The sequence below is a fragment of the Crocodylus siamensis genome, chromosome 14 (genome assembly GCF_052110815.1).
Source record: "Crocodylus siamensis isolate JL-2025a chromosome 14, ASM5211081v1, whole genome shotgun sequence".
NCBI lineage: Eukaryota > Metazoa > Chordata > Crocodylia > Crocodylidae > Crocodylus > Crocodylus siamensis.
In genome coordinates, this window is record NC_143408.1 from 48,950 (window position 1) to 76,335 (window position 27,386).

Here is a 27,386-nt window from a genome sequence, read left to right on the forward strand (position 1 = left end):
TAAAGACCCCTCCGAAAATGCTACCTCTTCATTTTCACTTGTTTTCTTACTATGCAAAAAAAAAGAGTAGTTTTTTTCTGTTGCAAAAAAATCAGAAAGACTACAACATGTTAGAATGCTTTTAATGCTATGGCTTTTTATTTTATATGCCTGGGTTTATCTTGTGAATCGGATTTGCACAGCTAACAGTTCTAACAATGCAAGGCACCACAGGACATCCTAATAAGGTTCTCAAGACACCCCAGGGTGCCTTGACAGCCTAGTAGACAATCACTGATCTAATTTAAGAGTGTTCCTGCAGTCTGTCTTTGGTCATGTGCAACTCCGTATTTCCCCCCAGCTTTACCATCCCTGCCAGTTTCACTCACCATAAATTTTAAAGGCATAAGAAGCTTTGAGATCTCTGGGAGCCATTTCACTCAACACTGAAAACATATCTAAAAAATCATCTAAAGTCATATTGCCTTCTCCATCCTCTGAGAAAACCTCTGCTATCCGCTGGCGAAATGGATTGTCCTGTTGACAAGGGAAGACAAAATAAAGTGAAAGGCAGCCTTTACTAATAAAGTAATGTATTAGTAGGGGATGTAGGGGGGCAGTGAGGAAGCCCAAGGCAGAGATGGAATTAGGACTAGCTTCCCAGATTAAGGACAGTAAGAAGTCCTTCTTTAAATACACAGGGGGTAAAAAGAAGGTTCTGGGTAATGTGGGGCCCCTGCAGGACGCGTCAGGAAATTTGGTTGTCACACCAGACGGCAAAACTAACATGTTTAATGATTTCTTTGCCTCTGTCTTCCTCGTGGTGCTCTGGTGTGGTGCCGGAGGACTGGAAGAGGGCCAGCGTGGTTCCCATCTTCAAAAAGGGGAAAGAGGAGGACCTGGGAAACTATAGGCCGGTTAGTTTTACCTTGATTCTAGGCAAGCTGTTTGAGAAAATTAGGCTGGTACACATCCACAAGGGGCCAGCAGGGGACTGCATGCTGAGGGGCAACCAACACAGGCTCATCAGTGGCAGGTCCTGTCAGACCAACCTGGTGGCCTTTTATGATCAGATCACCAGATCATTAGATGCAGAGGTAGCAGTGGACATCGTCTTCCTGGACTTCTGGAAGGCTGTCGACACTGTCTCTCACCCCGTTTTTGGGGGACTGTGGTGTCGACACCCACACAGTCAAACAGGTCGCCAACTGGCGGGAGGGCCGCACCCAGAGGGTGGTAGTGGATGGGTCCTTCTCAACCTGGAAGGACGCGGGCAGTGGGGTTCCGCACGGTTCGGTCCTCGGGCCCGCACTGTTCAACATCTTCATTAGTGACTTGGACGAGGGGGTAAAAAGCACCCTGTTCAAATTTGCTGATGACACTAAGATGTGGGGGGGATGTGGGCACACTAGAAGGAAACAATGAGCTACAATCGGACCTAGACAGGTTACAAGGGTGGGCGGATGAGAATAGGATGGGATTCAACACAGACAAGTGCAAAGTGATGCACCTGGGGAGGAACAACCAGCACCATACCTACAGGTTGGGGAACTCTCCTCTTCTCAGCACAGAGGTGGAAAAGGATCTCGGAGTCATCACTGACTCCAAGATGAACATGGGCCGGCAGTGTGGGGAGGCAGTCAGGAAGGCCAACCGCACCTTGGCATGCATCTACAGATGCATCTCGAGCAGGTCCAGAGAGGTGATCCTCCCCCTCTATGCGGCACTGGTCAGGCTGCAGTTGGAGTACTGCGTCCAGTTCTGGGCTCCGCACTTCAAGAGGGATGTGGACAGCATGGAGAGGGTCCAGAGGAGGCCACTCGCATGATCAGGGCACAGCAGGGCAGGCCCTATGAGGAGAGGCTACAGGACTTGAACCTGTTCAGCCTCCACAAGAGAAGGCTGAGGGGGGAATCTAGTGGCCTGTTATAAACTAGTCAGGGGGGATCAGCAGGCATTGTTCCCCCGAGCACTGCCAGGAGTGACCAGGAATAACGGTCACAAGCTGGCAGAGGGTAGATTTAGGCTACATATCAAGACGCGCTACTTCACGGTCAGGGCGGCTAGGATCTGGAACCAACTTCCAGGAGAAGTGGTGCAGGCTCCTACCCTGAGGGTTTTTAAGAGGAGGTTAGATGAACACCTTATTTGACCCCAGTACTCTTTCCTGCCATGGCAGGGGGTGGGACTAGATGATCTACTCAGGTCCCTTCCGACCCTAGAAACTATGAAACTATAATATTTATTTCAAGTTAGTGCCTTATCCTGGAATCACAGAATCAATGAGTCGGAAGGGACCTAGACAGATCATCTAGTCCGACCTCCTGCCATGGGCAGGAAGGAGCACTGGGGGTGGGAGGGGTCACAAGCCCTTGGCTTTATAGGGCGCAAGCTAGGCAGGAGTTCTATCCATCTGAGCCTCTTAGTGGTGGACAAGACAACCCCTCCTCCTTCCCCTTGTCCCCCCTTGTTCCTAGTTTGTTTTTGTTTTTTTTTTTGTCTAATGTTGCATCAAAAAACAGATCCGGCTGCAAACTTCTCTATACCTTTTTTGGACTTCAGTAAGCTTTCAAAGGAAACCACTGGCAGCTTCTAAAGGGACTTTGGATTTAGACAGCTATTCTCTATAGCCAGAATTCAATTATCTTTCAGGTCTTTTGACAATTAGTAAGGAATGAATTATTCAGAAGGGATAGATGAAAGTGAAATGTGGCACCATGTCTACCTTCTGCATTTCTTACACTGTACCTTCAGCTCTGGCATGCTGCTGATGAGTTCATAGGGAAGCACCACATCTGGTTTATCTGAGTAGTCAAGTGGGACTAGCTGTGGGGCCAGATCTCTGTACCTGTAAAACAGCCTGAGAATGTTTATAAGGTTAATTTTGGTATTAGCTTGTTCTTGCAGTGCTGAATAATATGTCCATCTTCTCTGTTTTATGGTTTATCATTCAGATCTTGCATCAAAGTAGTGAACATAAATATAACTGAGGAGAATCTGCACTTCATGGAGGAAGAAACAATTAGTATAAAAAATGTACAAACTAGCCAGCAAAATTGTTGTTATTTTTTGTGCAGCTGCATTTTCTTGTAGCCTGGGTGATCAAGTACTTTTTATTCAAAGTGATAAACAGACCTGTTATTAGCTTCCTGGAACTATTTTTCACCAGTAACTACTTTCCAAATTTCATTTCCCCCCATCACCACCTGTCTTTATATACATTCCTGAAGGCTGGCTTAGCTGGCAAGAACATGTCCCGTTAATACGCCAAAAGCTGAGAATCCTTGTCTCATGCCTCCCTACAAAATCTGTGCAAAGGTACGTGTGGTTCAAATACTGTTCATCAACTCCAGCTGGCTGTAAATTTGGAATGAAGCAATTAGTGACCCTTTTCCGCTGCTAAGGAACTGCATGTGTAGAGGAATGTGATGCCAAGACAGAAAAGATCCTATAAGTTCAATGCTCTGCAAAAAATTCACTCAGTGAGGCTGCATGCCATCTCCTACAGAAGTCATTAGGAGATAAATTGTACCCAATACCTCTGATATAGGTGCCCAATGTAGTCGAGCACAGCTTTAACCATTCTGGTCATAACAAAGATGCACCAAGCAATCTTCAGAAGAAATTCATAAAAATGTGTATTTTTTGGAGGAATAGATTGTAATTTCAAAAGCAAATCCACATATAGGAGAGGGAGAACCACTGAGCCATTTAGCTCAGAGGGATGGGAGACTACTTCACTAGTCAGCTAGTCTTCCCTTGGCTACCTGTTACCTTCGTTTTGTCTAGTTTAAGGGTTAGAATAAGGGGAGGAGGGTAAGGGAGCAACTGTTTCGCTCTTCAAGTCTGCAGCCTCATCCTGCATTTTTGGCCCAGCAAAATTTCCACTAAATTGACTGTAACAAGACCCCATGGGAAACAGAAGATCTGTAATGTGTCTTCAACCATGTTTTAATTTTTTGCAGTACTGTTTACCTCCTGTAGATTAAGGAGCCTTTTTTTTTTTTGAGTTATCATTAGTGAATGTGGCTGAAAATCCTGTTCCATTGTTTCTAAGGGGCTCATTATCAATAATAAATGCCTTATTCATGACACAATTATGGCCTGGGCTTCTATTCAGTGCATGAAAATTCAGCCAAGCTTAAGTTTCAGTTATAATAGATACTTGCTCCAATTACACTTTCTGCTGCGCTACATTCGCAAGCAGGTTAGCAGAGTGCACATCAATGGAAGAGCACATAATTCTGCTAAAGGGCACATCCTCATGCAATTTGCTCCTCTACCCTGTTCTTCAAACGAGTCAATCCACTGATACTGGGCATGTCTACATGTGTACAGTAACACGCAGCACCATGTGTTGCTGCAGAGTAAAAAACTGCCGTAAGGTAGGATAGTACTTACATTTACAAATACTAACCTGTGGCAGAGTTTGTTAATTTACCTCCAACCTAGTGGAGCCATGCTTGTGTGGACACAGATGTTTACTGCAGAGTTAATTAGACAACTCCACAGTAGATGTCTCGTAGGTCAGTAGCTTCTCACACAAAAACCAAGAGAGCCTCATGTTGTGTCAGCAAAAGCTTTTTAGGTTACTTTAATCCTAGCAAGCTGGCTGTGACTTTTTGTGAATTGGGAATATTGGTTAATTCCCAATTCTCTTTCACATAATTTGGGCCTTGTAAACGTTTCTCCAAAAATTTTACTGTAAACATAAAAATAAGAAAGAATGAGAAATGGTACACTAACAGCATATTGCCAAGACAAATTTGAAAGAAAATCACTTTAAAGTCTACTCTGTTCTAATATTGAAGACAGTCTTTACCAGTATTACATGTCCTTTTCCAAGTCTCTGTTTTCAGAGAAACAAAATGAGCCAGAATCTCACACTGGTAGGTGGATAATCTAGTATTTTTGGACCGCTAATGTTAATAATATCAGTAATTCAAAAATGAAATTATATCATAACATTCAAATAGAATTTAGACTACAATATAAATATATGAGGAAAAGAAACTCTAAATACAAGTTAGTTTTTCTTTAATACACTACTGAAAAACATGGATATATTTCATCAAATAAACAAAATGGACCACAGAATATCAATAATCTGTGTAGTAGTTGTTATAAAAACAAGGTGGAAGGGCATGAAACCCTTTGAACGTGAATGTGGCAAAATCATTTTAGATAATTTGTTATATAAAAGCTTCAGGTGGAGGAACTGGCCGTTTAATGCTGTAGTGAGTTACAGATTTTTGGCGCAGTTAATGCTACTTAACACAATTTTGTATATATAAAAGCTGTGGGGCTTTCTGTCATGGTCATAGAATCATAGAAGTAGGGTCAGAAGGGACCTGGTAGATCTTCAAGTCTGACTCCCTGCCTGGGCAGGAGAAAAACTGGGCTCAAATGACTCGAGCCAGGTAGGCATCAAGCCTCTTCTTAAAGACCCCCAGGGTAGGAGCCAGTTTAAAAAAAATCTTGCAAAGATTCCTAAACTTATAAGAACCCTGTGTTCTGTTACTGCTTTTAAAGACAAAAAAACAAGCTCACCTTAGAATTTCTTTCCTTGTAAAAAATGTGCAGTCCTGCAAAATATGGTGAGGTATAAGTTACAGTGGTATTCATTTTTTTTTAAAACATACACTGGCCCAAAGCTTTTCCTAGTGTAAACATGCTGCCTTTCTAGTTAACTTTGCCAAAGACTTACGTACTTCCTCTTAATTTATAATACATGGCTTTATTTTTCTCATTGCATGAAAAAGGAAGAGAGGCATTAAACAGCTATCAATCATATTTACTCTAAACACTTTTGCTAGAGTTTTTAATCCCAGTTAGCATCACAACATTAAGACCCAACAACTGTTTTAGAGCAACCTCCCTTAACCCATATTATAGCTATTTTATCTTTTCTTTTTTTTAAGCTTGGTGGTTTTACCTGATAAGCATCTAGCTGCTCTGGAGTAAAAATGGTTTGCTTGTTGCCCATGTCCGCCTTTGAGTCCTGATTCTTGTCCCATGGTTCTATCCCCTTAAATTACCTTTATAGGAGTCCTGAATATTCAAATATGAAAAACTGCAACAATGAGGTTCAGAGGTAGGGATCAAGTAACCACCTTCTCTGCTCCATGGTTTTCAGAATCATAATAGGAGCATTTCATCGCATCTTTAGTCTGACTATAAGGCTCTCTTCCAGCATCATTCACCTACCTCCTGTATGCTCTGGCAGAGTCATATTACACCATACAACTAAACTCAAAACAGCTTCTTTGCCTGGTCTCTGAAACTGATAGGGGACTATGTGGATTTGTTGTTTGTGATTCTGCTGAAAAAAAATGCAGACTGCTAAAAACACTAGGAATATCTTCCTTCCTTTAATAGTCAGCATCAGCAGGAACCCGAAAAAAGGATTAGTGTCATTGAATCATGAAATTTAGGGTTGGAAAGGAACACAGGAAGCCTTCTAGTCTAACCCCCTGCTCAAAGTAGGACCATCCCTAAAGTCCAAAGTCTTTTTCTTCTTAATATCCACTTGTAAAAACCCCCCCACCAAAATCAACCCCATGTGTGTTAGTAATTATAGTTTTGATGGTCTCCATTAACAATTAATTTCAAATGCTCTTTGCTGAGCCATAATTGCTAATTTATAATAAAGTTAAACCAACAAAATAAATGTGACTATCTAATTTCCCCACGAAAAACAAGGATCACGTCTTCAATATATTTATGAAATGTTTGCTAAAATGGAAAAGTGTAAATCATACACCCATGTTATTTAACAGTTTATAATGTTTATCTGGTGGGCCTAATTTTGAGAATAATTTGCCCCATTGTTGGTTTTAACTAGGCATTATCTCGATACTCCGATCCCTCTTGGAAGTTCAGGTATAAAACTGAAAACATACTGGGAGGGAGGGAGGGAGGAATGTAGGAAACTTTCTTTTGTTAGAAGAGGGAAAATGTCCTCTCTCTCTCCTGATGCAGAGTTGAACGCAGACCAGTACAGTTGCAGCAGAGGATTTAGACTGCGATATTAGGGAAAAAAAATCTTCACTGTTAAAACAGAAGCAGTAGACTAGACATCCGGGGAAATTGTGATATCTCCCCACCGGAAGTGTTCGAGAGGCTGATAGGCAATGGTCAGAAATGACCTATGCATAGCCATACCTGTGCTCTGCTGTGAGTATTTCCCAGGCTTCTGGGCTTTGCTGGGTCCCATGTGGGGCTAGGAGGGATTTTTTTCCCCCTCCTGCTACTACCATTTCCTCAGAGGCAGAGTACTGCTGCAGCCAAGGCTCTGACTCTTGGAAAGTCTTGCCCCTCAGCGGGTCAGAAGGAGTTGCACCCAAGTCTTGCCGCGCTGCGTGGCAAAGGGGGTGGCCGTGGCCCTCTCTCAAGGAGCCCTGCAGCTGACTCTGCCTTGCAGCCGCAGGTCGGTGGCTGCTGTGGGCTGTCGGCCTGCCCGGGGCGGGCGCTGGAGGGGCCAGACGGGGTCTGTGGGGGTGGCCGTGCCCCACAGCTCCGCTCCTCTCCTCTCCTCTCCGGGACTACGCCCAAGACGGTACCCGTGGGGAGCTCTGCGCGCCCGGGGCTGTTACAGGGCTCGGGAGCCGCGACCTTCCAGCTGCGGGCCGTCAGTCGCGACCAACGCCGCGCGTGTTCCCTCCCGCCAGGCCCGTTACCATAGCTGCCTCACATCCCAGCCCAGCCTTTTCCGACGCGCCTGGGGGGCGCGGCCCGGAAGTGCTCTCCGCTCGTAACCCGGAAGTGCCGCGAGCTCTGGGAAGCCATGGCGGAGTACGAAAGCGTCCAGCGCGGCGCGCTGCGGCTCAAGGCGAGCGGCGAGGCCCCAGCAGCGGCCCGGCGGTAAGCACCTCCTCCGGTGAACCGGCGGACAACGGGGTTCCGGCTTCCCGTGCTGCTTTTCAGGCCGCCGCTCTGGCTCTGTCCCCTTAGGAAGAAGAGGAAGGACAAGGACAAGAGCAAGATCCGGGACCAAACCGTGAGCAGCAAGAAGCAGGAGGAGGAGAAGAGGCGCGGCCTGGACAAGCGCACGCCCGCGCAGCTCGCCTATGAGAAGATGCAGGAGAAGAGGGTACGGGCCGGGAGGCTCCTGCTGCCGGCACCGAGATGCGGGGGTCGGGTCGGGTCGGGTGGGCGCACGAGTCCGCCCCTACCTGGGGCGCGCTTTGTGGGAGCCAGAGCTGCACACTTGCAGCGGCCCTGACCCAGGTTACTTCCCCGAAAAGACAATACGCAGGTTAAAAAGCAAGCATTTCATTGCAGTGAAAGGAGCTAGCATGACAGCAACCTGTGTCTGTTTTCCCTTTCTCAGCAAATGGAAAGAATCCTGAAGAAGGCTTCCAAGACCCACAAACAAAGAGTTGAGGTGAGGATACGATTATCCTTGTTCACAGTGTATGTTCCCTTTGCTGTCTATTCTAAATGAGCCACCTGTCAGGATATGTAATTCAAATAGTTATTGTTCTAATATGTTTGTCTGAAAAAAATCTCTTGCCACAAGTAATACAAAAGCTGCAACTTGCACATTCTGGGCCTCTGATTGATGGAGGAAACAACTGCTTGCCTTTTTAACAGAAATCAGTGGTGGGTGATCAGCAGGCATCCTGGTTGTCTGTGTTTAAAAATTACAAGTTCTCTGATAAGAGCCAACAGTCTCCAGTTATAACCTGCAAAATCAGCATTTTTCCATAATTAAAATGAAGCGCTACTATCTATACGGTATCAGTCCAACACAATGTTTTATTGACATATTTACATTTTAAAGCAATTTGGAGGCCTACCAGAAAATAAATTCTAAATACCCATATGCTTTAGCATTTGATTTTGTTTTTTTTATCATGGAAAATCAGAATTCCCCCTGCCCCCTTTGCTCACAAGATGTGTAGGCCCAGCTGCAGCTGTCCCCTCCGCTGCTTTATAGCATTGAACAGCACTGCTTTGACAGTGCCCTGGCCTTGCTGGTGCACCTCACTCCTGATCTGTTGCCCCCAGCGCATAAGGAGGCTACAGGCAATGTGGTGGGGTGGGCATGTGCTGCCCTATTTCTGCGCCCACAGCAGGGCATAGAGTGCAGGGCTGCAGCCTGACCATACCAGCTTTGGACAGGAGCCACCTATGCAGCCCAGCAGGTGGGACCCAGCGTGGGAGAGAGCTCCTCACTGCCAAGATGAGGCACCCCTTGTCTTCCCAACAGCAGCAGGGGGCACAACTCTATGCCACTGCTGCTGTTGTGCCTCACCTTGGCAGTCATGGGACTGCATTGCTCCCTCTCACTCTGGGACCTGCCTGCTAGGCAGTGGAGGCATCTTCTGCCCAGAGTTGGTCTGACCCAGCTGAAGCCCTGCCCCGCCCCCAAATCAGCTGTACATTTCCCCTACAACTGTTGCCTGTGCCCCCATAGACTTACCTGGCAGGAGATGCTGTCCACCACTGGCTAGCTGATGCATGCATTTCTATGCACACACATGCACGTGACACCCTGTGTCTTGCTTCCCACCACCCCTTGCAGGCTGGAACTCTGCCAGCCTGTGAAGGAAACCCATGGCTTCCCAGGTTTTTCCAAAAGTTCTTGGAACCAAAAGTTCTTGCCATCACATCTTAGAACATATACCAGACTAACTGAAGCATGAATGTAATGAAATGTGATGGATTAGGATAATCTTTACAGAAAGAAAAGTTGCTAATAAAGGTAAATTTGATTGGTATCTTGTATCGTCTTTAAATACAAGAACACAGAATTATTCGGTTAAATTAAAAGGCTACAAATTTAAAGCTGCCAAAAGGTAACTAACCCATACAGCTAACGGCCACAGGATACAATTAAAGCCTAGAATTCAGCAGGTTTCAAAAAATGGATTAATCATTCTCATTTTATAATGAGAGGATGTTAGGGATATAAATCCACATAATTCAGATCAGAAGCCAACCATTAACTGGGCTATCTATTGCATAACTGTCTATTGTACAGCTTTTGGGCACCTTTCTTGGTGGCACCTGGTACAAGATGCTGACTAACCAGATACTGACCTAAATTTTCAACTCATTTAATCTGGAATTACTAAATTTAAAGTAGGCAGAAAGCATGTTCAGTATTCTGGAAAGTTGACACTTTTTTCTTCTCTCCTAGGATTTTAACAGACACTTGGATACTCTGACTGAACACTATGACATCCCCAAAGTCAGCTGGACTAAATGAATGGCTTTTCTTACTCGGTTCTGGATTATGAGAAGCATTTCTATTAGGAGGATATGCTTTGCATAAATCTCTGTGATCTCTGCATTGGATATTTAATTCTTTTTTTTTTTAACTTTTGCATGGTGGCAGTACTCTTTAAGTGCTTGTTTAGAAGTATGTATACCACACACCCACCTTTACTGAACAATGAATAAAGGCCCTAATCCTCCATTTATCTGCGGAAGTCCCCTTGTTTAGAGTTTGTAGGAAAACTTCTGGAGAAATTTCATATGGAGGTTGTACCGAGAGCTGGTTGACACAGCCTTCTTTTGAAATGAATGTTTGTGACGGTCTGATTTTAGATGCAGACAAGTTATCTTATTGAATTGTTCCTCCTTGGGTACCATAAGCCTCTCTGTAATCTGTTTATAACTTCTCTACAAACTCTAGAAGGTCAAATAAAAACTGTTAAAATAATAAAAAAAAAAATGTACCTGGTGTAGTGGATGAGGAAGGGATCTTGACAGCACTTTTCACCTGAGCTAGGCTGTACCTGCAAGCCTGTGCTTGCCTGCCTTAGCAGAACCTTAACAGCAGCTCCCGTTTTATAATCTGAGCACCCTTTAAACACATGCTCAGTTGTTCTGTCTCACGTGAACGCTGCCTGTTGGAGCACCAGCCGTACCTTTCTGAGCCCCCAAATCCTGTTGTGCAGTTTGACTTCTTCACTGGCCCCCGAGCTTGTGTACAGTACGTGTAAGACATGTCGCAGAAGAAGTGGCAGTGGGAACTCAGTTACTGCTTGCTGTCAGCTGCCTCCTCCCAGCGCTGTGCAGGGACTGGCTTGAGCGACGTCGCAGGTCAGCACAACGCAGCGTGGGTTTTTGGGGATAAATGAGCACCGGAGCTGAAGGCTCTGACCTGGCGCCTCTTTACGGAGCCCTCCCGGCAGCGGTGCCGCCCGACCCCGCGTCCTAGGGAATTGGCCGGCCCCGCACCTCACCGCAATGGCGCCGCGACGACGTCACCGACCCCGGAGGAGGGGACCGAGGCCCCGCCCCGCGCGCCGGGTCGAGCTTTCACGGCTTCCGGCGGGAGCAGGGCTACTTCCGGCCGGAAGTGCGCGGGTGAGGCCGTGGGGGGCAGGAGCTGGCAGCATGTCCGCCAGCGCTGTCTACGTGTTGGACCTGAAGGGGAAGGTAGGCCCCGCGCGGCCTGGCTGCGGGCGGTTCCTCCGGCGCAGCGGCTCCCTGGCGGTCCGGCCGCGCCTCCCCGTGTCCCGGGGCCCGCAGGACAGGCCGGCTCCTCCCGAGCCGCCCTTCCCTGAGGGCTGGCAGCAGTGCTGCCCGAGGAGCACAGGCCGGTGGGGCCCGCTCCGCGCTGCGTTGCAACCGCGCAGGCTTCCCTGAGTCCCAAGGGGCAGCGCAGGCTCTGTGCTGTCTGACGGCCGGTTTGTGCAGACTTCTCTAGCTGCCAGGTGTCCGCACACCCTCTTTGCGGCGGGATTTAAGGTGACCGCCTTAACAGCTCAGTGGTGTAGGTGGAACACTTAACCGGTCCAGGTATTCTAATTGGAGAGTCGTCCCAAAGTTGTTCCCCCACCCACCCAACCAATTGCTGCAGCAGATGCGGGCAGTCGGCTGGAGTGGAATGGAGCAGCGTGCCTCCTGCTGCCAGTCATTCACCCCCACCATCTCTTGCCCCCCTGCATCCTGATGCGAAAGGCTCCCCATACACACGCAGCCTTGCTCCCTGCCACCTTGGGGCCCTGTCTTTGCTCCCCTCTGCCCGCCCCTTGCTCCTTACCCTGGCTCCAGCAGGCTGTCCCTGCTCCATCCTGGAGCACGGTGCTTGGCCTCAGCCCTGCGCAAGAGCGCTGTGGCCATGGCCGTGGCCCAGACTGGAGTGGGGGCAGCTTGCCACAGCAAAGGCAAGTGGGGGGTCTGACATCAGTGGGGGAAGGCAGCAGTTGCAGCCACAGTGGCTGCCTACTTTTCTTCCTCCATCCCTCACCCTCACAATAGTTGATCCCAAGATGAGAATGTTTTTTTTTCCCCATGTTAAATGGGGGGGAAAAATCTTGTCTTGGAATCAAATAAATACAGTGTGTTAAATAAAAGATTTCCACAAGCATTTTGTAGCTTAAATAGCCAAGTAGTCTGTGGTTCCACCATACAAGTATCAATTTTAGTCATTCCAATTATTTGACCTCCGTTTCCAAAGGTCATGTATGTTAGTCAGATGACCACTTCAAGTATGTTGTCCATTTGGTTCTCTATTGTACTCATCCACTGCAGGTTCTCATCTGTCGAAATTACCGTGGAGATGTTGATATGTCAGAGGTTGAGCATTTTATGCCGATCCTTATGGAAAAGGAAGAAGAAGGAACGCTTTCCCCCATTCTAGCTCATGGAGGAGTTCGTTTTATGTGGATTAAACATAACAATTTATATCGTATCCTTTGGCATATAGGCTCCTTAATAGGGTGGAAATGTTGACTGTGAATTTTCACAATGTAAGTCAGCATGGCAGAGGGGAAGTGGGGGAAAGGATTTCAAAGATAAAAAACAGTTAAGGTCAAATTCCCATTGAATACCCTATCAACACAAATATATATATGTTTTAAGTGCCAATGCAACCAGTATTTTCTCAGTGCTTACCTGTCTTTGCTTTTCAGTAGGTCACCATTTAGAAATGACATGGTATACCTAATGAATGCTGCTTCTTGAGTTTTTGGGTCAGCTGCAGTGCCTTAGTAAACATTTTTGAAGGGGGATTTAAAAATAAAATTTAAAAAATGGGAACTTTGAGCAAACATTCCTAAACTTACTTTTTTCAGTTGTTGCAACTTCTAAGAAGAATGCTTGTGTCTCTCTGGTGTTTTCATTCCTCTATAAGGTGGTTCAGGTGAGTACACAATTGATAAAATAGTATTGCTCTTTCAGGGAAGTCATATTGTTGTTTACAGCTTTAGAGATCTTTGAATTCTTACTGCTGCATAGAAATACCACATCTAATTGTGCAATGGCTATATTTTGGTGATCCTTTTGCATTAACTACTAACATTGTATTGTTGCACATCAGAAGGGCTTTGACAAAAAGGAAGATCGATACCTTCCTCATTTCAAAGAGCATATAATCTAAAAGATACCCCCAAAGGAAAGGTCACCTTCTTAGGGACAGCTGCTTTGTATGCACAACTAGCATTGGAAGGATTAGAAAAATGTAGTGGCATGGTGAGCTGAAAAAGGATATAAGGGGCAGGAACAGGAAAGGAAACGAACATAACAGTTACTGTAGAGGAAACCAAAAGTGGGAGATGCAAGTAATTGTGCCACAATATTCCTGTTACCAGACTTGAAAATATGGATGAGACTAGGGGTGTACCGATAAAGATTTGCTTGGCCAGTATCACCAGGTGACCTTTCACCAGGCATATCAGCTGATACCGATCCAATAACCGATTTCCAGGAGCACAGCTGGGCAGTGTTGAGAGCAGCTCCCGTCAGTTAAGTCTGTGGAGGGGAAGGGACGTGGGGCAGATCAAAACCCCCGCAGTGCGGGAGGCAGTGGGGTAGAGGCTGGGGCTGGAAACACTGCCCAAGCAGGGCAATGAATGGGACCCTGGGGCCAGGGCAGTGAGCAGGATGGAGCTGCAGGCAACTTGTCCAGGGGATGAGCATCTCGGTGCCTAAAAATGGCAGCAGGGGTGCTTGAACTCATCAAACGAGCTTTAGTTCAAGTGCCGCCGCCATCAATTTTAAGAATGGGGATGCATTTAGGAGTAGGGCGGAGGTGGGCTGCCTGCTTTGGGCTCTCTGCCCTGCTGCCTTTGCCCCAGGAGCTGCATACTGGCCATGCGTCTCCTGCCCACCTGGCAGCAGGAGGCACAACTTGCCGCCCCCACTTCTGGGAGATGGGCAAGGGACATGTGGCTAGCACACAGCTCCCAGGGCATAGGCAGCAGGGCAGACAGCCCCGAGCCCACAGCACACAGCCTGCCTCCGCCCCAAGTACAAATCCAGGGGAGCATATGGCCTCCCATGCCTCTCCTGAGCATGCACGCAGCACTGGGGAGACACCCCATCCTCCCCCACGCACCCTCTGGACGAGCGGCCCACAACTGTGTCTCACTTGCCCCAGGGTCCCATTCACCATCCAGGTTGGGCAGCACCTCCAGCACCTGGCCTACTCCCTCCCTTACCGAGGGGGCCCCAATCTGCTTTCCCCCATGTCCCTTCCCCCCCCCGCCAACTTACCACAGTGTGCTGCTTTCCACACTGCCCAACTGCATTCCTGGCCAGGTACATGCATGCAGTGTCTGAAGACCCCTGCCAGAAAGCATATTATATTTATCAGTTAACATTATTGGCTGCACCAGCCCCAAAGAGCTGTTAGCCAATGATGTTAATTTTCCTTTTATCGGTGCTGATCCAATTATGGCACCAATATCTTGGCGCACCTCTAGATGAGACTTTTAAAATCAATGCCATGTGCAAGTAAAGGCTAGTAGAAAGAGTCAAAATAAGAATGTGATGCTTAGAATGAAAGTCAAGGAAGATGGATTTGTACTTTAACGAAGAGGAAATTTTGTCATTTTCCTAAGAATGTGTTTTGGAAGAAAGTAAGCTTTATTTGTTTGACATTCCTTGGGCATGTGACTTTGAGGTATCTATCCCCTTGGACTAAGGCTGATGCTGATTGCGCTTCATTGGTGTTGTATGAGACAGTGTAGTCTCTGTGCCTGGTTGGCTGGTTCTTGGTGAAAGGCATGTTTCCTGGAAGAAGAATGTTTTCCTTTGCAGCTAGGCATCTATCTTGAGTGTTATGGTACACTTCAGTTTTCAGGGATTGTTAAACTAATTAGCCAAGTCAAATGCATGGAGGTGCATTCTTATTACTAATAAACATGCGCATCATTCAGTCTGGAGCACTCCAACTACTATAAAAGAGTTGCTGCTGTGAACTGGGGAAAGCACTCCTCTTCAGTGGGCAGGTTGAAAAAAGGGCTTTTGTGGTGTAACTGTATCTTTGTTTTGGCAGCACTGGTTAACCAAAGATTTCTGAAATGTATAAATGTGAGGGACCATTAAGAGCAGCAGAATAGTGGGAAAGATGGTCTGTTAGTTGAGACTTATGCTCTGTGTGGGACAGAATTGCATTATTGCAGGAATTTTCAGAAGCTATAGTAACTTATGTCCAAACAAAAAACTATCTTAAGATTTTAAAATAAAAATCATTCTAAGCAATGAGGCTGGGGGACCTGGGCTTATTTAGTCTGAAGAAGAGAAGACTGAGGGGGGATTTAAAAGCAGCCTTCAACTCCCTGCAAGGGGGTGCAAAGAGGATGAAGCTGGGCTGTTCTCAGTGGGGACAGATGACAGAACAAGGAGCAATGGGCTCAAGTTGCAGAAAAAGAAATTGAGGTTAGATATCAGGAGGAACTTTCTCACTAGCAGGGTAGTAGAGCACTGGAGCAAGTTACCACAAAGTGGTGGAATCTCTATACCTGGGTCTAGACAAAGCTTTGCCCAAGATGATAGTTGGATGGTCCTGCTCTGAGCAAGGGGTTGGACTCGATGACTTCTTGAGGTCCCTTGCAAGCCTCATTTTCTGTGACTTTAAAAAAAAAAAAAAGAAAAAAGAAAAAAAAAGTGGAAGCATTAAATAAATAACGCCTTGAATGTCAGGAAACTTGGAATTTCAGGTTCCAGTGACGATAATTCTGTCTAATGTCCAATCAAAACTTTGTTCTGCTGTGTTATGGAGGTTTGGAAGTAATGTGAATTGAATTTAACTTTCTGGTACCATTTATAATAAGCCCCTTCTGTTAAGTTTTAAAGCAGTGGTTTTCAAGGATTTTGTCCCTGTACCTTTAAAAAAAAAAAGAAAAAAAGAAAAAAAACTGCAGCTTGTGCCCCCTGTCCTCATTGCATCTCTGCGTATGCACCAATGTCAAGGTGCAGCATGCATTTTTATTGGCTGTGTGTGGAACAATCAAAAGCTCTGCCACCATTATTAAGAATTTGTGCACGTACCACTTGGCAATACGCCACATATCCCTGCAGGTACATGTACGCTAGTTTGGAAACCGCTGTTTTAAATGCATATAATTGCAGATCTAGGACTTTACTCTTTTCTAACTTGAACATTTCAGGTATTTTCTGAATATTTCAAGGAGTTGGAAGAAGAAAGCATTCGGGATAACTTTGTTATTATTTATGAATTGCTAGATGAGCTAATGGATTTTGGTTATCCCCAAACCACTGATAGTAAAATTTTACAAGAGTAAGTATCTGTGTACTGGTACTTAAATGTCAATATGGTAGATTGTTTAAAAATATTTAGGAGCATACAAATGTTGACCTGAATGATCTGAGAAAGGCCTCATTTTCTTATGGCTTGGGAAGTTGGAAGATTAATTTGTTCGTTTTCCTTAACCCCCAGGTGGCTGATGAAACTTGTTAGTCTTACGGTTTTTGTTGAAAGATAACTGCAGTATCTTACCAGAAAATAAACAAGCATGTAAAATGACAGGAGCTGGCAAAGAAAAAAAAAGTTTATGTCTTCTTCTAGTTTTCCTTAGTTTACAGTTTACATGCTGATACCAGTGTTGCTATAGTAGTTATGAAGATTACAAAATGTATTTTTCATATCTTTCACTCAACTTCTGTGATGGAAGGTACATCACTCAGGAAGGCCACAAACTTGAAACTGGAGCTCCACGTCCACCTGCCACTGTTACCAATGCTGTTTCTTGGAGGTCAGAGGGGATAAAATATAGGAAAAATGAGGTGTTTCTGGACGTTATAGAATCTGTTAACCTTTTGGTAGGTTTATATTTTACTTCTGTTATACCTCATATATTTTTTAATGAGAAATATAGTAGTAAACAGTGTAAAGAGCTGCAACATGCAAATACAAAAAAACGGAACAATTGAGATTATATGCCTCTGTTTATACTATCACAATTGAAATCACTTTTTAATTATTTAATATTTAATTATTTGATACTTAATTAAATGTCACTAAGGTTGATCATCCAATAAAGGCAATGGCATAAATAGTTGTATCTAATCATTCTTATGAATCTCAGTCATATTTTTTTTATGGGATTTTCACTTGTCTGGTAACTTCCAGACTGAACTACCTAATCCCCCTTCATCCATACATCTTAACTGTATTATTCTCATAGAATAACTTCCGAGAGGGAGAGAATTCTGGATTTTTTTAAAATGAGAAATAACGAGAACCAAGATCAAGGGGAAGATGCTAGCATTCTGTTTGTTTAAAAAATAATTTGTGTTGACTGTGATGTGAAACCTTGTTTATTACAAGTGCTGTGCAGTAGAGTCTTTTTCATGTACTGTATTGTCCTTTAATTAGGGGCATCAAATGTTCAGTCTCTAGAGGTCTGCCGTCTGTCCTGCGGTGCTGCCCTGGGTCTGATTGGGCCCACCTGGTCTATGGCACATGCCGGGTCAGGCCCACAGGCCCCCTTCCTCAACATACTTGTTCCAGTGAATCCTCCAGCAGGTCTGGGACCTGTGCTGCACATGGTGCTCACAGATGCCGCACTGCAGCAGGGGGTCCTAACTTGGCTAGGTGCACTGGGGAAGGGGACAATGAGCTCAATCCAGCCTGCCAACCAGCCTCACGCCACTCATCTGGGACGTGGGGCTGCATGCATTTGATACTATTTTCAAGCAATAACGACTTACCAGAATAACTCCACCTCTCTTTGCTCTTTAGGTGAGTGCCAATGGCAATGTATTACGGAGTGAGATCGTTGGATCCATTAAAATGAGGGTCTTTCTCTCAGGAATGCCAGAGCTTCGCCTTGGTTTAAATGATAAAGTACTCTTTGATAACACAGGACGTGAGTATGTATGCGGTGTCTCGAATAGCAGCAGTATTACCTGGTTTATTACTCTTCTGATGTGTATAGGGCTAAGATCAAGTGTTGTATCATTTCAGGGGAAAGCATTTGTTCTTTAATGGTGTGTCATGTTGCCTTCCTGCGTAGGAGTCGAGCATTGGGGGCCACCCGTTTTTAGCTCCCATATCCTCACCAAGTGCCAACCCAATCCCCTTCCTCTGCCCTATTTGCTGCTCTGCTTTCTGCTCCCTCCTCTGTTTGCTGTTGTGTTACCCATCCCCTCCCTCGTCTGCTGCATGCCAGACCCACTGCCCATACCAGTTGTGGCACATCTGCCCCAGGCTGGTGAACACTTGGGAGTAGAGAATTGTCTGTTTCATAGCAGGGGCTCTTTTAATGTTTTATTAGTTCAGAGACATTTTTCAGCTTCAACAATTGGAAGGGGGAATGTAAATGAAGTTTTATCGCATTTACTTGCTTTGGGCCCAAAATACCTTGTATTTAATTAAGCATTTCTCCTATATCTGTCTTAGCTGTAGTTTGTAAGGTTTCTGTTGTGGAGGCCTTAGAATCATAGAATCAATGAGTCAGAAGGGACCTAGACAGATCATCTAGTCCGACCCCTTGCTATGGGCAGGAAGGAGCGCTGGGAGTGGGACGGGTCATAAGACCCCAGCCAGGGGCCTATCCAGTCTCCTCTTGAAACTAAGCCTTGTGTTTAAGCAAACCTCATTTCAAAGGATATTACTCACTTTAGTCCCCAAGTTTTCTGTGTTCTACTTATTGTTGACCATAATTTACATTGCAATATTAGGAATAATAACTTGATAGCAGTTTATCACATTAAATGATTTTGTATTGCTACTTAAATACATCATGATACTCATTTCTTGATGGTTATAAACCTCTATTTAAAATTTAGGCTTTGGCAGATTGAGATGTAAATTGCAGGCTTGTATTCATAGACTATGAGCAAGAGAAGAGGTAGGTAAAGGGGAATTCAAGGGGTACTTAAATGTAGAAAAGTCTTAAGTCAACCAAGATAGATAAAATGGTATTAGCAACAGCACCCTGCCCCATGTAACATCCGGGGGGGGGAAATGTATTCTTTTGGACTTGCAATGCATTTCTTCCCTTCAAGACTGGAATTCCAAGCTGTGTGTGTGTGGTGTGTGTGTGTACTGAGCAAAAACAGAACATCGTGTTTTATCTTATTACCTTCAGGATTCCCCTGTGTCCTGTTCAGGCCCATGTGTGTGTAATTCTAAATTTTCAGTGGTGAGTTAGAATAGTCCTAGTTCATGTGGGGAATATTACACTTTTTCATGAGGAGCTGTGTTTGGACTTTGGATGTAGGCTTTTATGTTGTTATGTTAAAACAAGTTAGTATTTATGTTTTCTGATAGGTGGCAAAAGCAAGTCAGTGGAATTGGAAGATGTAAAGTTTCACCAGTGTGTCCGTCTCTCTCGCTTTGAAAATGACCGGACCATTTCTTTCATCCCACCTGATGGGGAGTTTGAACTCATGTCTTATCGTCTTAACACTCATGTAAGTCTAACAGATTCAAAGAAAACATGTACTGAATTGCAGGCAAAACTGGAAAAAGGTTTTCTAGAATCTCTCGTCCTTTTTTTTTTTTTTAATTGCCCTGTTAACAGTGAAGTTTCATGCTTACATATTTGGAAGAAATAGCAGATTTAAAATGAGCGACTTAACAATAAATATGTGTTCTCAAATACTAGCAAAAGTTACAGTTACAAGAATTCCCACTCTGAATCAAAATGCAACTTCAATTTGACTCTAAAATATTTCCTTTTAGTTTTATTTGCTCAAGACACTGTTACTTTCCCACAGTTCAATAGGGTGTGCATGTCATAGCAGCTGAAAGAATGGGACTCTTGTAAAATCCCCTTTACAGAAATATTTCTTTCTATAAGAAAGAAACTGCAAACAAGATTCCTTCACAGTTGGTGGAGCAGTTCTAGTCTACCGTGTTGGTCTCTACACGTATATGTTTACTATCATCATAATTGTAAATGCAGCTGATCTTAATGTACTGGGTAGAGAAAAAGTAACTGTCGCCTAGATTTTAGTCGGGTGCTTTGAGAGGGAGGTATAGCACATTAAAAAATACTGATCTAGTAAAATCTCTATAGATTCATAGATGTTAGGGTTGGAAGGGACCTCAGTAGATCATTGAGTCCGACCCACCTGCATAGACAGGAAAGTGCTGGGTTCAGATGACCCCAGCCAGATGTCCATCCAACCTCCTCTTGAAGACCCCTAGGGTAGGGGAGAGCACCACCTTCCTTGGGAGCCCATTCCAGACCTTGCCTACTCTAACTGTGAGGAAGTTCCTCCTAATGTCCAATCTAAATCTGCTCTCTGCTAGCTTATGGCCATTGTTTCTTGTGACTCCCAGAGGCGCCTTGGTGAGTAGAGCCTCGCCAATTCCCTTCTGCGCCCCCATGATGAATTTATAGGCAGCCGCAAGGTCGCCTCTCGACCTTCTCTTGCGGAGGCTGAAGAGGTCCAGGTGCCCTGGTCTCTCCTTGTGGGACTTGGCCTGCAAGCCCTTAGCCATACAAGTGGCCCTTCTCTGGACCCTCTCCAGGTTTTCCACATCCCTCTTGAAGTGTGGCGCCCAAAACTACACGGGGTATTCCAACTGCGGTCTGACCAGCGCCCGATAGAGGGGAATTATCACCTCCTTGGTTCTGTTTGTCATGCATCTGCTGATGCACGATAAAGTGCAGTTAGCTTTTCTGATGACTTCGTCACACTGACAATTCATGTTCACCTTGGAGTCCGCTAGGACTCCAAGATCCCTTTCCGCTTCTGTGTTCCACTTCTATGTTTGCTACTGCCACCTTGTGCAGGCGTGGCCAGCACACATGCCACAAGTGGCATGGGCAGCAGCTGTGTGAGATGCAGGCCTGCAGCGCTCCATCAAGGTAGGCACTGGAATGGAGGCAGGGGCAAGTGGATGAAGTGAGAACAGGGCCTTTCTGTGAGAGGTGTTGTCAGGCATCACTGCCAAGAGCCAGGTTAACACTTCTCTGCCTCTGCTCCCAAACTCAGGGCTTTGGATCCTTGCTTGCCATATAAAACTTTTTTTTAAAGTTAGAAAGCCTTTAAAGTCACTTGTATGTTAACCTGTTCAGAGCAAAACATTGTAATTGGCCTGTCTGGTCATACTGTTATGAAGATAAGAAAGTCTGCTTCATCAATAAGAAAAGGTAACATCCAAGAATGAAACTGGTTGATCACGTACCTGTATGTGGCAAAACCAGACTGTGTAATGCTATGGCAAGAGGCAACAAACTGGTGAATCGAAAAGATGATTACTGATGATGTGACATGAATAAATTACTGAAATTTAACAGAACATTTTAAAACCAAAGTTGGTGGCTGCTTTTTAGCCTATTGCATTTTGAGTTCCTAATGCTTTCAGTTATTACATTTTGTTCTGGGAGACACTGAATGTTTCTGTCATTTGAGAGTTTTTCTGAGACTAAATTAAATCTTAAAACTTCAGGGTGATTATTTTGTTGTTCTTTTGTTTTTGGCATCTTGTTTTTGTAGTCAAAACTTGATATTTTCTCATTTGTATTTCTGAATCGCATATACAGAACTTTATTTTTAGTGCCTGGGTCTAGCCAGAACAAAATGTGTATTAATTAGATGTTTCCTATCCAACATTTTTGGAAGCTGATGTACCGTAACTACTTCTTTCTCATCTCTGTAAAAACTTGTTTGTTTTCCAACAGGTAAAACCACTGATCTGGATTGAGTCTGTGATTGAAAAACATTCCCACAGTCGCATAGAGTACATGATCAAGGTCAGAGGCCTCTAAATGTATATCTTCACCTTCAGCCCCTGAATTCTGTTCCTTTAAATGCTTCTTTTTTTTTTTTTTTAATGTGTTTGTTTTCTGGGAAGTAGTTCTTTCACGTAAATGGTATTTCACTGGTAGAGAGGAGCAGTTACTAGAAGTGATCTGTACCTTACAGGTAGTATGAATTGCCATCTGGGAGATCTTCAAATGTATAAAACGGGAGGAGAAGAAACAGGCAGCTTTGTGTTGGCTGGATTAAAGTGACAGCTTGAGTGTTCACAGAAGCATTTAAAAATCTACAGTTTTATAGAAGTGTCTTAAAATCACAGGATATCATGTTTTGCATGTTTGATTTGAAAGTTGGTTCTGATTTCTATATTATACTTCTATATGTGGATCTTCTAAAACACTCCTGACAAAACAAGGCATTTTCTAGCTCCAAGGTCTTTAGAATATCCAAATAAGATTTTGTTGAATATGAAAATTGGAAGACCAGGGAGGGAGGTTGGGGAGTAGGAATAATAAACAAAAAATAAAAAAATTACCTCTCACTTTCTTAGGCAAAGAGTCAATTCAAGCGTAGGTCTACTGCCAACAATGTGGAGATTCACATTCCAGTTCCAAATGATGCAGACTCACCAAAATTTAAAACCACAGTGGGAAGTGTTAAATGGGTTCCAGAGAACAGTGAAATTGTGTGGTCCATTAAATCTTTTCCGGTAAGCAGCAATATTATAATAGCTCTGCTAATAGCTGAACACCTCAGCATTGTAGCTTTTGATGAAAGTGAATCTATTTAAGAAATCTAGAACTTGATCAAAATTTGCTTAAGACAGAATCTTAACATTGCACACGTAATACTGAACATTTTCCCCGTTCTCAATGAAGTATTGAAACTTAAGACCGCAGATACTTACTGTGGTAATTCTGTAAGCAAATCCCCCTGCATTTCATGTTTAGATATGAATTACCGTCTGGTCTATGTTCACACCTTCTTCTGTTCTCCTTCACTTGCCATTCAACATACCTGTTGTGAGAAGAAAATAAGGTTCAGTCACTAAAGCGATTATACCTGTCACATCTTGAGTCTCTATAATCGCCATTGACAGTAATCCCTTCCAAACACTGAAGGGATTACACGTACCATTTCCTGTAACAATTTTACATATAATAATTACCAAAAAATGACCTAGCTCCTTTTATTTTTAAAAGGGGGTGGCGTTGTGGTATGACATTTGGAACCATAGGGTTTTTTCTAGTTTGTCCATAGTCTGATCTGGAGTTCAACTTGTAAGAACTTTTTCTTTTTTTAAAAAACAAATGTGTAATCACTCCATATCTATGGCTGGAGAGCTTTGCCATACCAGAAGCACTTTTGTTTTCCCAAAAATGTTTTCTTGTGGAATGACTGACTTTTTCACTTTACTTTTCGGCAGGGGGGAAAGGAGTATCTAATGCGAGCTCACTTTGGACTTCCGAGTGTTGAAGCTGAAGATAAAGAAGGCAAACCACCCATTAGTGTCAAGTTTGAAATTCCATATTTTACCACTTCAGGAATCCAGGTTTGTAACAAAAAAATAAAACTTCTAGAAAATTAAATGATTAATCCTTTTGTTCATTTAGCTGCTGGGTAGTGCTACCCGGGTAATAAAGCCCAAAGTTGATGGTGAGGCCAGGTTTACCTTAGTTCTACTAGCCTCTTAATTGCACCTTATGTTTGCTTAAGACATTAGGAAAAAGAACATTTCTTGTTATCTTTTCTTGAAACTCATCTTTGTGTTTTTGCTGAAAGTCTCCCCTACTGTTCCAAAAGAAGGCTAAGGAAGCCCCTGACTGGCTTGATGTACACTGCTCACTGTATTATATACCTCTCTTATATTGCACCTTTTGTTTGTCTCCTCTAAACAGTTTTCTTTTCTATTCCTTATATGGAAACAGTTTGGTTCGTGTGATCTTTGTCCTCAACTCTGGCTTCCCTGGCAGTTCCAAGAGGAATGTCTCTCTTTTTTTTTTTTTTTTTTAAATACAGCTGGTGACCAAAACAGCACATGAAGTTGTGCTCCCACCTAGAATATTTGTGGTGATGTTATTTCTCTCCTATTTCTGTATATCCTGGTATTTTACTTGCTCTTTGAGTGCTGCTTCCCATTCATAATTATGTCCAAGGCTTTTGTTTAATAAGTCCTCAGTTAAAATGTTGTGGGCTCCAGTGACAAAGTTGCATAAGGTGCAGTGTGGCTTGTTTTTATTTATTTAAAGGTCCGCTACTTAAAGATCATCGAGAAGAGTGGGTATCAGGCTTTACCGTGGGTTCGCTACATCACCCAAAATGGAGGTAACTTTAAAAGAGGATATCTGTAGACACTGAATTTACACATTATTTTCTTACATCACTGTTGCACAGGCACTCACGTTCGCACTCGCAGCAATCATCTGCGTCATGCCTATAGACTACCGGAAGCCAACCCTTTTGGCAGGCATGCCATGAATCAGGCTCTGCGCCTTCCCTGAGTGCCACTCCAGTCCCCTTCCCCTGGCCAATCTGCTTCTCTGCTTTGTGCTCCCTGGCCAGCCTGCCACTGTGCTGCCTGCCCCCACCCCAGTCTGCCACACACACAAGCTGTCTTTGCTACTTGTGACATGTATGCCACAGGTTAGCCACCCCTGCTCTAGACTGCTCTCACTTTTCAGTGTGAAATCGTTCCATGCACGACTGCTATAAATCCTTTTAAAAACACCCTATTGTTGCTGTTATGGAAGTGCTAGTGATGGCTGTACATTGACGAGCGAATTGAGTATTTTGCAGCTAAAGCAAGGCTTCTGCCATCTGAAGTTGATAATTTTGTTTTGAAGTATGTCTCTCAAGGCTGACAGTGTCACTGTTAATACTGAAGCTGTTGAGTCAGTTGGACAGTCAGTTTTGGGTGAACAAAAGTTACTTTTACCTGTTACTTGCTTAACAGTAAAGGAGCAAAACGTTTCTCTTCCAGATGCAGCTTTAGAAACACAATTCTTTATACTTCTTTTTAGCCTGACTGAACTCTGTTTTACTTTAGCATTAGCATTTCTTAAATATTCGTGGTCTGATGTAATTATTTTTGTTTGGCAATGAAGGATGAGCTAATGAGTTCTACTGTGTTTCAGTTTGTTTCTTCTCGCTCTTTCTTGCAGACTATCAGCTCCGAACACAATAAGAATTTTTGTACCCAACATAGACAGCTGTACTTCAGGCCTAAAATTTGTTTGCAGAAATCTTTACTGTATTGAAGACTGCAGACTCTTGTTTCCAGATGTATTGTTTCAGCACACTTGAACTGAGGAGAAGGAATTGGTTATTTACTATGTTCAACAAACAGTGTTTGGACCATTAGTACAGATTGGGTAGATGTTTATTTCATTCTTAGAGCACGTTAATTTTGCTGCTAAATGTTGATCGTGTTGGGAGTAGCAGTTTTTCCTGAGAAGCCAGGCACACAGACTGAATCTCTTGACAGTCAAATGTCAGAGTTTTTCCAAGTGTCCAAACTTTCAAGAGTACTAATGCCATCTGTAAAGTCATTAGCAGAATCGTATTAAAAACAGGGAAAATGATAGTGCTACCGAAATGACTCTTAAGCATTCTTAGTTGCGCTAACCCAGGATATTTATTCTGCCCAAAAATCCATCTGCTGGGTGGTGATTTCTTTTAATTAAGGCTGTATGAGCTTGCAGTGACTTGAGATGGATCAAAAAATTGTCATAGATTCAGAATAAAAGTTGGTTTTATTTCAGATGTTTAGGTCATGTAATCTTTGACAACTTGAAGTGGTGGGATTGTGCACAGTTTTAAACATACAAATACTGTAACTGCTATGTTACGTCCAAGGTGAGAGATGTCAAGAAAAAATGTCTGTGGTCATCGCTCCAGGATCAAACTGAATGCTCGTTGCTAGCAGAGATTGTAATGCTGAGGCATTTAAACAATTAGTGCCAGCTAGCACAATGCTTGTTTGGCTTTGATATTATCAATGGAAAAAGAAAATTAAAACTTGGATTAAACAAGCTGAGACTCCTATTTACATTAAGAAGGTCAAAAACAATATGGCTAAAAAAAAACTCTGTAGGAAGATGCTTCTTGATCTTCAGAATAAGTCAGGTCCTTCCTGATTCTTTCCAATCTATTAGCATCTCAGTGGATAACAATCAGAAACTGCATCCCTATCACCTAGGTTAGTTTCAGATGCATTTTCCCATTTTTTCAACGTGTACTTTAAAAAACTGTTTAAACTTGCTCCAGCTTGTCTTGAAAAGTTGCTTTCTTTCCCTGTCTTTTTTCCATTTAAGTAGTTACCCAATTCTTTGTTCTAAGCTTGTTGACACACTGCCACAATGTTACGTGGTCAGGGCAGACCCCTGCCTGGGTTCGTGTGTGTGTTTCTTTATTTTGTATGTTTGGTTGTTTTACATACTGCTGTTGTTTTTGAAGATAGAGCTGAGTTGCTTCTGTTCTAGAAAATGTTGACAAATAATTATAGCAGGGTTCTGTTCAAAAAGGACTTCCAAACACTTTTATTTCTGGTGTGACGGTAAACCTGACAGTTGTTATATTGGCAGATTTGAAGACTCAACGTTTCTGCCCACAGATGGATGCCTGCACTGCCCTATTAATAAATGTCCTGAGCCCTGCCTCGAGGGTGAGAGGATAACTCAGCAACTGTAACCCTCGTATTCTGTTGCATATATTATTTAAAAAAAATCAACCAAATTCCCAAGTAATGTAGCTTTATATTAAAGGAGGACTTATCTCAGAAAAGACTCCTGCTGATGTTGTCACAGTGCTAACATAAAGCTGTGTCTAGAAGACAATATGGGGGAGAGGTGGATGGTGAGGCAGAATTTTAAGTGTGGATGCATGTATTCCAAACTAAGTGATGTCTGTTACCCAGCAAGTCGGCTGACAAAAATTATTAAATCATGTTGTCCAAGATTTTTGGTGTACTTTGATTGTTTAGGGGGGGGAGTGCTAGCTCATCTTGAGATCTTTTATTTAGCTTTTTATGTTTATAAATTTAACAGCCTGGCTGACCACTTACTGAAGATGTCTGATTGATTAAGGTCTTTTTTTTCATACACAGTTGAATTAGTCATCTGTTTAGGCTGGTTCTTAAAACAGCTTTATATATTCGTTAATTAACTTATTGAGGCTTGTATTCTGCTCGAACAGTATTTTTCTTTTCTGCCTTGCAACTATTGGAGGTTTGTGTTGAATAGTGGCTGTAGGCTATGGTAGTCCAATACATTAGAAAGAGTGCCTTTTTTCCCCCACGCTGTAATATAAAAGGCTGACTGGCTGGATTGAAGTACTGCCAGTCGCATAGGGTCACTTCTAGGTAAGTGGAATGTTTGATAAATGCTAACAGTTAATGTATTCTGATGAATTACTGTAATACAGCCATAATGTAGCAGACGTATTCAGTTACTATTTAAATGTTAGTTGTTGGCAGTGGGGAGGTT

At 43.6% G+C, this 27,386-nt stretch overlaps 4 protein-coding genes across 15 annotated transcripts in view; 2 read left to right on the forward strand and 2 right to left on the reverse strand.

Moving 5' to 3' along the window:
• The window catches only part of CIB3 (calcium and integrin binding family member 3), a 21,921-nt gene extending 10,740 nt beyond the window's left edge, over positions 1–11,181 (reverse strand). For 3 of the 11 annotated variants that reach the window (XM_090027626.1, XM_090027617.1, XM_090027625.1), the window contains exons 1-3: positions 7,144–7,550; positions 2,728–2,839; positions 369–516 (exon numbers count right to left, since the gene is read on the reverse strand). In XM_090027626.1, the coding sequence (XP_089883752.1) occupies positions 369–516; positions 2,728–2,839; positions 7,144–7,238 (355 nt within the window). In that variant the 5' untranslated portion in view covers positions 7,239–7,550. Of the gene's footprint in view, positions 1–368; positions 517–2,727; positions 2,840–5,529; positions 5,565–5,914; positions 7,551–7,658; positions 7,698–10,859 lie in introns of those variants that run through there. The other 8 variants (XM_090027618.1, XM_090027627.1, XM_090027620.1 and 5 more) reach the window with 7 other exon arrangements.
• FAM32A (family with sequence similarity 32 member A) lies at positions 7,693–10,409 on the forward strand. The gene is made up of 4 exons (XM_090027632.1): positions 7,693–7,842; positions 7,933–8,071; positions 8,312–8,365; positions 10,127–10,409. The coding sequence occupies exons 1-4, from the start codon at positions 7,766–7,768 to the stop codon at positions 10,193–10,195; spliced, it is 339 nt and encodes a 112-aa protein (XP_089883758.1). The 5' UTR covers positions 7,693–7,765; the 3' UTR covers positions 10,196–10,409.
• A 46-nt stretch (positions 11,182–11,227) lies between the features above and the next one.
• Positions 11,228–26,859, forward strand: AP1M1 (adaptor related protein complex 1 subunit mu 1). The gene is made up of 12 exons (XM_090027615.1): positions 11,228–11,373; positions 12,472–12,628; positions 13,014–13,081; positions 16,332–16,462; positions 16,857–17,004; positions 17,927–18,053; positions 19,460–19,602; positions 21,825–21,896; positions 22,454–22,612; positions 23,330–23,455; positions 24,153–24,228; positions 25,065–26,859. Exons 1-12 carry the CDS (start codon positions 11,332–11,334, stop codon positions 25,085–25,087), a joined length of 1,272 nt encoding a protein of 423 aa, XP_089883741.1. The 5' UTR covers positions 11,228–11,331; the 3' UTR covers positions 25,088–26,859.
• The window catches only part of LOC149853017 (uncharacterized), a 41,325-nt gene continuing 36,559 nt past the window's right edge, over positions 22,621–27,386 (reverse strand). For both annotated transcript variants that reach the window (XR_016439171.1, XM_090027616.1), the window contains one exon: positions 22,621–22,920. The gene's annotated coding sequence lies outside the window, so the exon portion shown is untranslated. The remainder of the gene's footprint in view (positions 22,921–27,386) is intronic.